Source organism: Lontra canadensis, unplaced genomic scaffold, assembly GCF_010015895.1.
Source record: "Lontra canadensis isolate GAN:19392208 unplaced genomic scaffold, GSC_riverotter_1.0 scaffold10, whole genome shotgun sequence".
NCBI classification, from domain to species: Eukaryota; Metazoa; Chordata; class Mammalia; order Carnivora; family Mustelidae; genus Lontra; species Lontra canadensis.
In genome coordinates this window covers 24,908,295-24,923,854 of record NW_022631004.1, presented here as the reverse complement: position 1 = coordinate 24,923,854, position 15,560 = coordinate 24,908,295, and the positions used below count along the sequence as shown (strand labels likewise).

Genomic DNA, 15,560 nt, shown 5'->3' with positions numbered 1-15,560 from the left:
ATCTGTCAAGAAGTTATCAATTCACTATTTCTTTGTGTTCTACTATGGTAGAAACAATGCTAGATGCTTGGGATGAAATGGTGAGCAGGAAGTCTGATTACCATGCTTCTGAAGATCAAACTCTAGCAGGGAATGCAGACATTTATCAAACGATCCTGGACACAGATGCTTATTACAAGTGTGTAAATATCTACAAAGTCTACATGGTCTTAAGAACGCATTTAGTAGAGGAATTTAGCCCAGGTAGGAAAGGCTTCCCAAGGGAATGACAACTGAACTTCAGCTGGGCAAGAATGAGGGAAGGAAAGAAGAGCGCTTCAGATGGAAACATCAGCAAAACTCTTGTAACAGGTGAAAAAACAGAGGGCCGGGGTGACTGAAGCATGGGAAGTAAGGGACAAGGGGATACAGAGAAGATGAGATCAGAGAAGGAGGTTGGGCTCAAGTCAATGCAGTCCTTCAAGATCAGTTTAAAGGTTTTGATTTTTATCTTAAAAGAAATGGGAAACTGGGGTGCCTGGGTGGTTCGGTCAATTGAGCATCTGCCTTCAGCTCAGGTCATGATACCGGGGTCCTGGGATGAAGTCCCGTGTCCATCAGGCTCCTTGCTTAGTGGGGAGCCTGCTTCTCTCTCCCTCTGCCTGCTGCTCTCCCTGCTTCTGCTTGTGCACTCTCTCTCTAATAAATAAATAAATAATCTTTTTTAAGAAATGGGAAACTATCGGAGGGTTTTAGTCAAGGGGATGTTATAATCAGAACGTCTTTTTTAAAGGATGGCTTACTGTAGTGTGCTGATCAAAGAAAGACACTAGTAGACAGACACTGGAAGGTTCCTAGGGTGGTGTCAGGGTAAATGGAGAAGTGTGGATGGATAGATTCAAGATATATAGGCAATAAAATCAGTAAAACTTGGTTAGATTAAACCAGAGGGACTGAGGAGAGGAAATGGGAAACATGAGGTCATGCCTGTGCAGTCGTTTGCAGAATTGGCTGACTAGGGACTGCTGTCATCAACTGGGAGAGGGGATACTGAAACAGAACTGGAGTTTTGGGGGAGGCAGAAGAGAGAGAGAGGTACTGAGCTAAGTCCCAAATTTAAGGAAATGTTTTTAAAGACTTCAAATCCATTTAGTTTAGGGTTTTTTTTTTTTTAATATTTTATTATGGCACACAGGATAGAATATGGTACAGTGTTGTTACTTCAAGTAATTCTGAAACCAACCATTTCCATTTGGCTGAAGTTACTTTTTTTTTTTTAACATGTAATTCGTATCTATCTTAGACTTCTCATGTGTAGCATCCCATATTTAATGAACATAAATGTGAAAAGCTTGGTTTCTGAGGAGACTTATCTTTACAGAAGCCAATATACTGAGAATCTTCATAGTTCAAACTCATAGCATCATGATAAATAAATGACTTTACCTATTTGTGTGGTGACATATATTTAACTAGAAATAGGTAGTACGAAGAATCAGATAAATTTAAACGGAGACCACTTTGCTTTCAGGTTAAATTCGCCGACTTTTTTGAAAGTTGCCTAAAGAACAAAGGTTGAACGAAATTAGCTGACAAAGCAATTATATAAGAACAAAGGCAGAACAGCAGATAATCAGTAATTTCATCTACATTCCACATCAAGTGCAAGTGCAAGAGCTTTCATGACTTTACAGTGAACAGAGAGGATGAATGGGGTGTGTATCTGATGCAATGTCCAACCAGTTAGAGCTATCACTGAAATCCAAATATTTCCCAATAAAGACATGCAGAACAATGCAACATACAGGTATATAATCTCCTCTCTTTACTGACTGGTAACAATTTCATTATCTGTTATCTGTAGTTTTTATTTTAAAAAAGTTTAAAGTGGGTAGCATTAAATGTCATTTACTTGAGGCAACAGAATCAAGCTACTAACACACGGATATGAGCTCAGGATTGCAGGCAACATGTTTTCAACGGCAAATCATCTTTGATATTCTTACTCCCTCCATCCGAAATTACACATGGAAGAAAGATATTCCTTCTAATTATATCAATTGCTTGGGTTTCCACTTCTGCCCATGGTATTTGGACTATATTAAAATAATGTGGTTATAGTAACGGATGGGTGGGATTCATATTCTGGCCACATTGCATTATTAGGTCTGACCCATTTACCACAAAAGGTGTATTTTTCATATTACACCACTGCCTCCAAGAAAGCCATTTCCAACATTATACAGTACCTTGTATGGGACAGAGTATATTGCTAATAAAAGAAGAATCCCAGAGTCTCCCATTTACTCAAGTTTATTATCAGCAAAATTTTTGAGGGGAGAGATTTCAGGAATGGTCATGACATAAAGGTATCCCTCAGAATTACCAATTAGGGGGAAAAAAATCCATCGTAATTGTTAAAACTGGGGACTTAAAACAAAAATTTGGAGGTTGATAGTCCAGTTGGCTTCTATTGGTACTTTAAGATATTTTAATTAAGTCAACAACCACAGCAAGACATGTCATTCAGTGTAACTTTATTTACTATTTATTGCACATGATTCGAGGTCTTTAATTTCTAACCACCAAAGGTTCAAAGGACTATTTGTACCATGAAGTTTAACATTAACATTAGTGAATTCGTTTATTCATTTTTTTTATTGTAAACATCTGAATTATTCACATTGCCATAGATCCTGAACTCATAAGCAAGGACCATGCACAGGCTGGCAGCAAGCCAGAAAGCCACTCTGCAAGCAGACAGGTGCTCTGCATAAGGAGGAAAGTCATAGCACAACATTGAATGTCCAACCTAAGTCATCTCTGAATTATACATATATTGACTTCTTAATTCATATAGTATCTGCAACTCAACTGGTTGGTTGGTGATGGGGTTGACCTGATTTCAGGAGAATTCTTCCTGGAAGGATTAAGGACAGAGGGGCTCAATCTTTCTTTTTAGTCGCTTGCTCCTCCCCAGCACCTTCGTCTTTTTTCTCCTCCTCCTCAGCTTCTTTGGTTTCTTCTCCTTCTTCTCCTTCACCTCCTTCTTCTTCGTCCTTTGCCTCTTCGGATTCTTCCTTGGCAGCTTTGACATAAAAAGCAAACGTACAAGCTCCAAATCCAGGGCAAGTCATTCCAAACATTTCTGCTAAGGTTTGTGTGGAACTCCAACTGTCAGAAAGCTCCCCCCCACCTTCTCAGCTCCATCCCCCAACACTCATTCAACTGATGATGCCAGCCACTGAACTCAATGCCTTCTTCTCAGAAGAAAGCCAAAAAGCAAACAATTATTTTTAAAAAAAACAAAAAACTATTTTTGTTCTTAAGGCCACTCAACTGCTGGGTCAAATGGATTTTTTTTAAGTTTAATAAGAATAAAAAGACAGCAAGAGGAGAATATTTTTGAAATGTTATCTTCAAAAAGCTACCAAGCTAAGCAGAGGGGACAGCCAATTTGAGAAACTGGGTACTTATGAAAGGCTTGTGGAGTAACTAAACGTATCGATTAAGATTCTAAAGTCATCTATGAAGAAAAGTTCCTTGGCATAAGCAAGGCTTCACTTCTCTTAGCCATCTCCTAACACACACCCATGCCCTGACTGCACTTGACCTTGTAGGAATTTCCTTTTTACCATACCTTCTTCCTCTTCAGCTCCTTCCTCTTCAGCAGCCTCTTCCTTCTCCTTCTCCTCCTCCTCGGCTTCTCCTTCAGAGGGGGGTTCATCCTTGGCTTCCTCGGCCTTTGCAGCCTCGATGGTCTCCTCTACCTCGATCTGCTCCTCCTGGACGTGGCTGGTGTAATAAGACGGGAAGGAGCGGGCAGACATCAAGTAGGAGCTGGTCTGTAACCCACCATAGGCAGATCGGCCGAAGACCTGAGAGCTCTGGGAGTAGCCACTGGTTATGCTTCCAACGCTGGTGAAACTGAGTCGGGTCTCCTCACCTTCCAAGAGTTTCCTGGGAAGGCAGGGGAGGATGGGGTTAATGAGAAACACAGGAAGTGTGTTGAACAATTTTGTCTGCTTTGAGCCCACCATTCATCCTCCTTCCCTAATGCCACCCCTGAAGGAAAAAGGAGAGCCAGAACAGGGCTGGGAATTATCAAAACTTCATGACTGGGGATATTGTGTCTGGCACCAGGAAAACAGAAACAAAAAGACAGAAAAACAAACTTAAAATATCCCTATTTGATTTAAAATGTAATGAGAAACTAAGAATATGACTCTTCACGACACAGAGTCAGATCTTCTGCATTTGTCTAAATACCGTCTCAACATTCTAAGAAATGTTCGCCTTCTTAGAAAAAGCCAAAAAGCAAACAATTATTTCAAAGGACTATTCTTGAAGGTTTCGGACTCAATATAAATAAAAGCTGATTTTCTTCCTAAGCCTGAATGGCTCCTACTACCCACTCTGTCCTTACCTATAAGCTGCAATCTCAATGTCCAAAGCCATCTTCACATTGAGGAGGTCTTGGTATTCTTTAAGGTATCGTGCCATTTCACTCTTTGTGGTTCTCAATTCATTTTCTAATTTGTTGATTGTGTCCTGTTGGAAGACAGGGGAAAAAAAATCCAGCCGTAACTGTAGTACAGCTGCAAAGGCCTAACCAACTTAACACCAAAGAGCACCCCTTAGATAAAATCTCCCCTAAAGCAACAGCCTTCTCTCTTTTTTAACCTCTCCTTCTTTGCATTACGAAAAAAAAAAAATCCAGCTTTAAACAAAAATAAAGTTAATAAAAATGGATAGAAGAAATTTTTTTCTTTTAATTTCTACAGTCTAATGATCATAAAATACCTGCAAAAATTTTTAATTGATTACAAAAAACTTTGTTTCATAGTCATTAGTTAACTTTATCCAAGTCACGTGCGAGAAATTACTCCATTTACAAGAGTAGGAAGTAGCTAGATTTAAAAAAATAGTAATAATTGTATCTAAAATATTTTGTATGTACCTGTATTACTTTTTAGATTAAAAAATAGCAATAATTGTACCAAAATATTTTCTATGTAATTGTATTTTTGTTCTCCTCCCCAGAAAATGGAGAGCCTTAAAAAGAAATGTCATCTTGCAAACATCATCATCATCTACTACAATTTTGACTGCATTCCTGTCTACCTAAGGGCAAGGAGTGGTTGATAGAACTAGTCTTGAGTCTGCTGGGTCACAGGTATCCTTCAGAACCTCTCTGCTGTATTAATTAAGCAGATGGTCCAATCTGTACTGCAAAAGGACTTGTTAATAAAGGACATTAGGGAGGCAGGCCAGGGGCAACGCCCAGCTCCCACCCCTTCACCCACCACACCCCACCTCACCCCACCCCACCCCACCACTGCAGGGCTGGGCAGCTTTAATGCGGAGCTAGATTCTGCTGCAACAAGCACGTCCCCTCAGACTGCAGTGGCGCCCCCACCCCCGCCCTCCAAGTGCCCCACCCCTCCCACCCCATCTCTCAGAGGAGCCAAGTTCCACTCCCTAATAGCTGCATGCGGATGCTCCAACTCTGGCCTCCACTTTCTGGGTGCGCCCTCAGCTCTCCACCCTCCCCCACTCCACCCCCACAACTTGCTCCTGCAGCTCCCTCCCCGCCCCCCACTGTGTTTTGCGGGGTCCCCTACCTGCATAGCACTGATATCGGCGTTCTGCTTGTCCTCCAGCTCCTGCAGCTGCTTCTCCAGCGCTTCGTTCATGCCCCGGCACGCTTCGATCTCCAGGGTCTTGGCCTTGAGCAGGCGGCGGCTCTCGGACACCTCGTCCTTGGCGGCGCGCACCGCGTCGGTGTTCTTGGCGGCGCTCTCGGTCAGCACGGTGAAGCGGCTCTTGAACCACTCTTCGGCGTTCTGCATGTTCTTGGCAGCCAGCTTCTCGTACTGAGCACGGATGTCCTTGAGCGCGGCGGAGAGGTCGGGCTTGGAGGACACGTCCATCTCCACGGAGATCTGAGCGTACTGGATCTGAGCCTGCAGCTCGGCGATCTCCTCTTCATGCACTTTCTTCAGAAAGGCGATTTCGTCCATCAGGCTGTCGATGCGTTTTTCGAGCTCGGCGCGGGCGAGAGCGGCCTCGTCGGCTCCTTTGCGCGCCTCCATCAGGCGGCCCTCGGCGTCCTCGCGGCTCAGCACCTCCTCTTCATAGCGCGCCTGCAGGTTGCGCAAAGTCTCCTCCAGCCCTTCGCGCTCGCCCTGGAGCGCCTGCTTCTCGTTGGTGGCGTCTTCCGCCGCCAGGCGCAGGTCGCGGATCTCCTGCTCGTACAGCGCCCGGAAGCGGGAGGGCTCGGAGTGCTTCTGGCGCAGCACCAGCAGCTCGGCTTCCAGCACCTTGTTCTGCTGCTCCAGCTCGTGCACGCGCTCGATGAAGCTGGCGAAGCGGTCGTTGAGGTCCTGCAGCTGCGCCTTCTCCTGGGTGCGGATCGACTTAAGGTCGTTGCTGATGGCGGCTACCTGGCTCAGGTCGAGGTTCTCGAGACTGGGCATCAAGGAGCTGGAGCTGGAGGAGTAGCTTCGGCGCACGGACAGCGAGGAGGAGACCGGCGCGGAGTAGCTGGAGTAAGCGGAGCGCGCGGTGCTGTAGCCGCTGCGCACGCTGGAGATGTGCACCCGGGGCGTCTCCACGTAGCGCCGCTTGTAGGAGGTCGAGTAGTACGGATCGTAGCTGAAGGAACTCATGGTGGCGGTCCGAGCCCCTCTGGCTCGCGGCGGAGATGGGGGCCTACAGAGAGAGAAGAACGAGGGAGAGAGGGAGAGGGGAAGGTGGGTGGCTGTGTGCGGCTCGGCGCGGTCCTGCCACCCCTATTTATACGCGGGGAGCATTCTGACGCAGCCTGCGATCGATCACGGCGCGCCGGGCCAGTGGGGGCAGCGCGCTGCTGCAGCCAAGGGGAGGATTCTGCGCAAAAGGGAAGGCGGGGGCGAGAGACGAGCAGCTCCGGTGCTGCTGCGCTCGTTCTTTCCACTTGTCTCCGAGGCCCGGATTTTTCCCTGCGACCCCTTACCCCTCACTCATTTCCTTCCCCAGCCCTTCCCCCACATCATAGCTACTCCCTTGGCCCCGAACCACGCGGACGCCATGTCCCCAATAATAGGTTCTCACTCCCCACTGGCACCTTAGATTTCTGTATCCCTAGTACCTCGGAGACACTCTCCCCCCAAACTCGCCCCTTCCCCACCCGGGGCCTCTGACAGCATCCCCGTTGGGGTTTAAGGTGCCAAGGCAGTGCCTCTAGGGCTTTCGAAATTAAAGTGAAAAGTTTAAGCTTGCGTGTATAAGGCCTATATGGGAGGAAAGTTTTGTATTTCGTTGTAGCTGTTTCTGGCATTTTCTTTAAGTGTTTCTGGCACCTTTCTTCTAGTGATTTTTCTTTTTTCTTTAATGAGCTGCTTCTGCGCACTCACACACACGAAACTGCGGCACTGCAGGGGTTGGTTTTTGCATTTCTAACCCTTAGAGCAGTTAATATAAGCCTTTCAGTGTTCCTAGATTTTACCATTTCTTTTTGGAGAATGAAGCCGCCGGTGTTTTTAGCATGTTGAGGCATGTAGGTGGGGGTGAACGGGAGAGCGGAGAATGAGTTTGAAACTAACCCGGGGAGGGGCGGGGGGGGGGGGGGGGAACCGCCTTACAAAGGCAGCCGCGAGCTCTGCAGCCGGGTCCTCCCAACTGATCCACGCTGCTTGTGTCGTCTTCATCCAACTAAATTCCTGTTTGGACACCACCAACTCCGACACCCTAAAAGCCCCTTTCTTCTGACATCTTGTAGCGTCCAACCTGATGATTTCCACAAGCCAGGCAGGTGGCCGATTGTCTGCGGGAAGCTGCTGCTGCTAGCCCGGAGAGTGCCCAGGGCGGTCTCCCGGGAGGAGAACTCTGATCCGAGACTTCTCTTTCTGGAGCGGACAGCGAATAGCCGTGTGATTCTTCCCCCCGGTTCACTCTAATAATTAGATTACAGGTACAGTCAGACATCCATGGATTTTCTTTAGGAAACACCCGATACCCGAAACTGTGCACGCCCTGATGCACATTGATAGCACCCTGAGGTTTGCAGAACATTTTACACACATGAGTCCTGGTTTCCTGGAGGGATTGCAGAGATTTCCACGAGATAGCTAAGATTTTTCTACACAAGCACTTAGTTTCTGCTTAATTTGTTTAAGGGGAGCCTTTGACGTACAATTTACTAATTTTTTTAATAGCAAACTAAGGGAAACCATGCTAACAGTTTTCCAACAGAAACGCCGGCGCCGCTTTCCCCGTGAGGCTGAGACGGTGAAGTGCTTGGAGCCGGTACCACACAGTTGCTCCCGCAAGTACTGCGCTCCTCACCCGCCAAGAGTGTTGGATTAGGCTTAACCTTTGGTGTTCTTTGCAGCTCTAAAAAAAACCCCTGCGTTTCTGATACCCCATGCCCTTGGTGGTAGAGAGAAAGACTGCATTAGAGAACTTGGCATGGGGCTTCTAAACAACATAGTCTCAAATAATGCAACTTTAGAAACATGAACGTTTGTAGTTTAATCTACCAAGAGGTCCATCCACATCAATCATTCTAGGATTTAAAGGCTGAGCCGTTAGGCTCTCTGGGGTTTGGCTTGGCTCTAAGAGATATGTTAGGGCCCTTATTCTGATGACTTTCTATAGCCCACAGTCCTTGGCCTTCACTTCATAGGTGATCCAACAGTGGGAAAAGCTTCTCTGGGGAGAGAGAGGGGGTGAGGGAAAGAACCTAGATACATCATAGTTTTGCCTGGTCCCAATTACCCAGAGTGGCTGAAAAGTGGCGGAATGGATTTGTTTTACCGTGCCCCACAGAAGCCACACTGTGTCACATTCACTGTGCGTGAGGCTGCCTACAGACACCACACTCTTAGATATTCATGAATTCATTTTCTTTCTGCCAGCGCCCTTCCCTCTGAGTTTCAGCTCACTCTCTGAGATCTTAAGTCCATCAGCGTTTTTGCCACAGCTCCTGGCTGAAGCCTTTGACTGCGGAGGACGAAAGCTGCCCCAAGAGCGAGGAGGCAGCCAATGGATGATGGATGCTACAGGGCCCCTGGAATGCTTTGTAGGGAAGAAACCTGTGGGGCACCTGCTGCCATCCTTTGGGTGGCTGATAAGGGAGGTGCACTGGAATGGAGTGGGGCAGCCCTTGCCCTGGCTGGACCCGGTGAACAGGGAGTCAGGAGAAGGACACAACAGTGGTATTTCTGAATGTAGATCTCAAGTCTTTTTTAAAATAGCTCCTGGCATAGCCACCTCAGTCTCCACTACAGCCTGCTTTCTGGGGGTTCCTGAACCCAGCCTATGTCTGGGTTTTGGTTAGCCTACTTTCAGCCTTCCTCAGCGAGGCGCCTGCCTCTTTTTAAATATTCTGTCCAGTCATCCTCCTTTTAAAATCCTCTTCCCAGCATTTTGCTCTGAAGGCCCATGTGGTGTTTGCTCTGTGTCAAAGCAAAGGTAAAATCAGCAGCTTTAGAAAATCTATTTAGAAAAAAGGATCTTGACTTTTCCTTCCCCTACCAGCAATGTTTCTGCATCAGTGTTGTTTGGAACGATGTCGTTATTTCTTCAGAAGAAGGCTTTTGGGTCTTGATACACACTTGAGCATTTATTTTCCTTTAAGCATATTCTCCACCAACATGAAATGGGTTGAGGGCTGCCAATAAAACACACTCTTAGGAGATACAAGTTATTTTAAAAGCAAATGTAGAAGTATGTGGACGAAACTCATTAATAGAATTCTATCCATAATCCCCTCAAGGACTGTTTGAGGTAATTTAGTTAAAAAGTAAAATATATTCATGTTGCCACAGAGCTCATAAAATATAACTCTTAGAACCACTGAGAAAATGTTGCTTCTCCAGGGCCAATAGACTCAGAAAGCTCCGGGTGGGCAGGACCTGGTCACTTTTGATTGCATTATACTAAAACTCTGGGACAGCAGGAAGTTCTGTAATGGCATTTGTTTTGAAAAGCACAGTCTGAAATTTAGACTGAAATTCTTAGGAGGCAGATCTCAGAAAAGCAACAGTCTGGGGGGCAGGTGGGGCAAGTGAGCAAAATTCTCCTGCCACCAGAAGCTATGGGAATAGTCCTGGTCCAGAATAGCAGTGGGGTCCCAGCCACCTCACCATCATGTAGGCACACCAATGTCAGCATCCTTTAGAAGCCAGGAGGGAAGAAGGAAATCAACACAGGCAAACATGCAGGATACCGACCCTAGGACAGGCCTTTGATATATACCAATTTAGTAGTTACCAAATCCCCCTGAGATTGTGGTCATTCTGCAGGAAACAGCTGAGGCCCAGAGAGGTTAGATAATTTGCCAACTCACACAGTTCCTTCAGACCGAAGCTTGATCTGCTTCCAGCCTGAGTAGTGCTCTCCTCCTAACACACACTGCAGCCCGCAGCATTTGCTGCTTCCATATGTCTCCGTGGAATTTGATAATTGCATGCCACAATCTGCAGTGTCGTAAACCTCTCGTGTTTTCAGGACACCAATCTGAACTGACTTACACCAGGAAGACTGTTAACGAGAACGTTTCCTTGGGACAGCTAGTGATGGCAATCGACTAGGATTATTGTAGATTTCTTAAACGTCCCCACGTAAAACAAACTGGAGGCTACCAGTGGACCCATAACTGGTGATGTCTCCTCTTCGGCACTACTGTAAACATCGGTTTACAAAACACCTTTCCTGGGATTAATGAGCTATAATACCATTCCACTGATCTAAGCTCCTTTAAATGACCATGTTGTGATTTGTGCCTTTTTTCTATTTAAAATCCTTTCATTTTCTGCCCTTGTAAATAGGGTTTGTTTGATAAAGTGACTTTAAATATTGCTATAAAGAATAAGAAAAAAATGCTGGCACTTAATCTCTTATTATTGGAGTGTATCATGCTTTCTATAGATCTTAAGCTTTTTAAAGAGAAACAGGAATAAAATCAACAAAATGTCTATTTTGGGGAAGCCACAAATAGATTTCTTCTGTTTCTTGTCACCAGTTTATTTCTTTATCTGTTATGCTCACCATAGGAATTACCATTCAAGAATCTCTCCATCTTTTGGGCAATATATTTGAAAGAAAACTTGCCCCATTGTGACAAAATATGCCTCATTTCATAGCATCACGTTGTGAAGTAATACATCATAAAGTGTGCTATGCAGCTATATAAAATTCAGATGGCAGCAGGAAAGCAATGTCATTTGAATAGCTTAAGGATGAAAAGCAGGTTTGTATTCAAAACACGTGCAGTAGTCAAAATGACAGGAACTTGCTGCTGTCCAAGCAGAAATGATGGTGATGGGATCAAACCCTAAATGCTTGCTCCACAGAACTAGCCTAGGTAATGTATTTCCTCCCCAGAGGCCTGCTCCATGATGTCTTGCCCTTAATCACAGTCATCGGACGCAGAGGTAAGAGGATATGCTGGCGACGTTGAAGGGCTTAATTGGTAGTCATTTCAGGCAGGTCATAGCTATCTCCGGCAGAACCCCACAGTACTAACCCTGTTTGTTAGCCATAGCTACAGGGGAATGCACGTCACTGCTGTGTTTTGGGTACTAACCAGCCACGGAAACATCCCACGCGGCACCTGGCTCTCTTTGCTGACCTTTCCGGTGATTTAATAAATCAGGTGGAGAAATGTGAGGTTTACAGTTTGCAAAGATAGAGGATGAGCATTTCCGCCTGCAGGAGACAAAGCCCCGAGGTTGGCTCTTTCTCGCAGCCCTGCTGGAGCCCATCCAGGACAGCAGTTCACTTTCTCGCCAGTATCTGGAATGCAGCAAACACTGCAGTGCGATTGCAAATGGGCGGATCCCTGGATTCCTACAGTAAAGCAGGCAGGCTGCTCTCCCCGGGACATGTAACACTGCTGTTTGGTAAGTTGAGCACATAAGAGACTGTCTGGGTTAGAAAAGTGAAACTTCGTTGTGTCTAAATGGCTTGTTGATTGATTAAATAACTCAAATGTTCATTCATCCATTGAATCACCAAATGTCAGCAGAACACTTACAATGTGCACAGTTCTGTACAAGGGCCATGGGGCAGAGGATGGGGGTATAAGTAGTTACGGCTCAGTCCCTGCCTCCAAAGGGCTTGGAAAACACCAGAGCACAATAAAAAGACCAGCTACCGTTATACACAATGTGAATGAATCTCAAAAATGGTGTACTGATGCCAGGGGAGGGAACATACTGTATAACTCCGTTTATAGAAAAAGAGCAGGCAAAGTCACCTGTGATGGACAGAAAATCAGAACAGTGGTCATCTCAGAGGGGGCAAGTCGGGGAATGACTGGGCGTCGGCACCAGCGCACTTTCTGGGGTGAAGGAATTGTTCCAGATCTCGAAGTTTGGATTGTGCAAGTGCGTGCCTTTGTCTGCACGCAGAATGTAACAGGATTTTGTGCGTTCTGTTGAGTGTAAATTTTACACCAGGAGAAAAAAACTATAAATTGCATATCCATATAACCAATCCCTTTAAAAAAAATAGCTAAACAGACAAAACCCATGTCCATGAAACTCAAAGTACTATGCAAAAGTTAAATTAAAAAAGCCAAACTGCTAAGAGGTGTCACGAGGAAGAGAAGAACGGTACAGGTAGTAGTTGCTGTGATTTTAGACGGGGGAGAGGTCAAGTGAATGGGATAAATCAACATTTCTGTGGCTGGTTACTGTGCTAGATGTTTTGTGCGAGTATCCTGTTTAATCCACACAGCAGCTCTGTGGAGTGGATGTTCTTATCATTGTTCTAAAGATGAGATATTGTATTTCTATTAGTCCATTCCAACACTGCACTAAACTTGTTAGCAATCTCACATTGCTCACATTGAATTTGTATGGACTTAAAAAAAAAAAAAAACTTGGAAAGCTATGGAGACTAATTTATACTGTGTCTGTTTAAAAAATATAAAAATAAAAATGTGACTTTCATTTATTTTCTTTAAATCTAATCTTTTTAAAAACTATTTTTTTTATTTATATGCCAGAGAGAGAGGGAGAGAGCACAAGCAGGGGAAGCGGCAGGCAGAGGGAGAGGGAAGCAGGCTTCCCGCTGAGCAGGGATCAGGATGTGGGGCTCAATCCCAGGACCCTGGGATCATGACCCAAGCCAGACGCTCATCCCACTGAGCCACACAGTTGACCCTAAATCTAATCTTTAATAGAAACATTTTTGGACCGTTGTTCAAATCTGCTGTCATGGTTTTAAAACCTCCTAACTTGATGTCAAATTCAATAAGAATGAATTTCCCAATTTTTTTTTTTAATCAACACCATTAGAAATGTGTTCTACATGCACGCTTCATAGGCTTTTGGGACTGGGAAGTGATTTCAAATTTTCCACTCAAATCCACCAGCTCCGTCCTCAGCAGCTCATCACCTTTTCTCTGGTCCTCCTTTCTGCAAAGTGGATCATCTCCCTCCACACTTCAGCCACTGGACATTACTTCTCAACAGAGCACAAATTCCCGGGAAGGTTGAGGCTTTGGCACCCAAGAATGAGTTCTGGTTTTTCACTTTCCGTTTCTCACGCCATTCAGATTTCTTTTCTGTGTGACTCTCATGGCATCCTCGCAGAGCAGAGACGATAGTAGTGACATTTACATGGAAAGCAAAGGATTCCCAGGCATTTCTGTATCATATCACTGGGTTCCTGCAGCAATCCTGTGAGGCAGACGCAGACTGGCAGGAGTTACTACCCTCACTTTCTGGATGAGGATGCTGAGAGGTCCGCAGAGGGAGAGTGATGTACCCCAAATCATACCTCCTTTAACAGTGGAACCAGTGCTATAACCTGGGGTTCCTGTCATCAAATTCAATGGGAATTTTCCCCCGCAATCTCACAGCTTCCTACATACCAGGCCTATCCTTTTTCTGATCCCTTCTTGGTGCCATTCCAAAAAGATAGGGAAGGCTTGACTGCTTCTTACCTTCAGATTGGGTATCTGTGCATAACTACTCATATTAGAGCCCCATCTTATTAGCCTTGATCACGGTTAAAATGCCAGTATCAACGGAAGAGGTCAGAGTGAAAGCTGATTAAAGTCCTTTGTACCTAAGATTGTACCTGAGATTGGTTAATAGCTTCTGAAAGAAGAGAAGGACAGAGAGAGCAAAAGTTTGAAGGCCTTGAGCAGAGAACATAGTGTGGGATGGGGGAAAGAACAGTAAGTGCTATGACAATGAGGTGATGGTCAGAGAATGTGGTGGCAGGACTGGCAACAAAATATTTTTCATAGACTTTAAGTTCAGCATGCCTAAGGAGAGCCTCTACTCCCGTGATATGATTTGACTGGGATATAACCCATTTTAGTTAAAACAAATTAATCCTGAGATGGCCAAGATGTATTTAAATCGGGGAAGACTCCCAAAGCTTTATTTTGGGTTGTCTTCTCCCATCTGAACTTTGTCCAAGGAAATTCTGTGCATTGACAGTCCGGCCTTCTTGGCTCTTACATACTCGATGAAAGGGCTCGCCAACCAGAAAGGGCCAAATGGAACAAAGAGAGAAACAGCAAAATGGCAGACCTACCGGGTAACCAAGTAACCAGGTAAGCCACCTACCAGGTAACCAAACCTGAAGAGAACTGGTATAAAATGAAATCATAATTCTATAAGAGCTGAAGGGAAAGGAAAATGTGCATTTAGTGAGTATAATTGTGTACAATAATATTAAAAATAGCTTTGTGTCAGGCACTGTGCAAATTCGTTTAGTTGGATAATTTCATTTAATCATCACAAAGTCCAGATGAGTTGGGTATGAAAACACCCTCATTTTAAACATGCAGAAAACTAAGGTTTAAACTAAGCCTAAACTCTATGCCTAGAGAACTCAACTGTCTTGTGTCATTAACCCTAACAGAACTTTAATGAAGGAAGTATTATTTTCATTCTATATGGAGGAGAATGGGGTTCAAACAGTTCAAGAATGTTGGTCAAGGTCACACAGCAGGGTCAAAGTCTGTCTTAATTCTCTCACTTCCTGCTATGACCGAAGTGTAAGGATGTTCTTGAGAGGTGCTATGCAAAGAAGAGCTCTTACCCTTTTTTTTCCCCTGTGAAGTTTAAATTTGCATAGTGATGCAAGAAAATGCTGCCATAATCAGGGTCAAGGATGCTAGAATCACATACAAGTGAAGAAACCCATATACTGGTCATCTAGGCAGAACACCACAGACACAAACCAAATAAGCCAAAGCTCTGCTCTATTAGCACGTTCCAAAAAGAGACATCCATCACTGCAATAACTTAAAAGAACCAAACTGCATTTGAACATCTCTTTCCAGATACAGGCTTAATGCCTATTGCTAACTAGCAATCCCTTTTATTATTATATTGTCTGGGAGAGAAAAACACACACTAAAAATGATTCTCCTCACCCTTCAGTATCACTTTATCGGACAAATTTAATAAACTGCACTACCAAATCACATTAGATAACAGATATGCTTTTGAATAGATCTGAGATGTTTCAATTTGCAAAGTGTTTTCTTTTTTTTAATGCCAAAAAAAGTTTTACCCATTACATTAATACTTAGTTTAAAAGTTATCCAAATTGGGGCGCCTGGGTGG

General features: G+C 44.7%; 1 protein-coding gene across 1 annotated transcript; it reads right to left on the bottom strand.

The window, feature by feature from the left end:
- Positions 1-1,154: 1,154 nt before the first annotated feature.
- NEFL (neurofilament light) lies at positions 1,155-6,778 on the bottom strand. Its single transcript, XM_032855799.1, has 4 exons — positions 5,604-6,778; positions 4,406-4,530; positions 3,593-3,939; positions 1,155-3,067 (listed from the first exon to the last, which is right to left on the bottom strand). Exons 1-4 carry the CDS (start codon positions 6,648-6,650, stop codon positions 2,925-2,927), a joined length of 1,662 nt encoding a protein of 553 aa, XP_032711690.1. The 5' UTR covers positions 6,651-6,778; the 3' UTR covers positions 1,155-2,924.
- Positions 6,779-15,560: the final 8,782 nt, after the last annotated feature.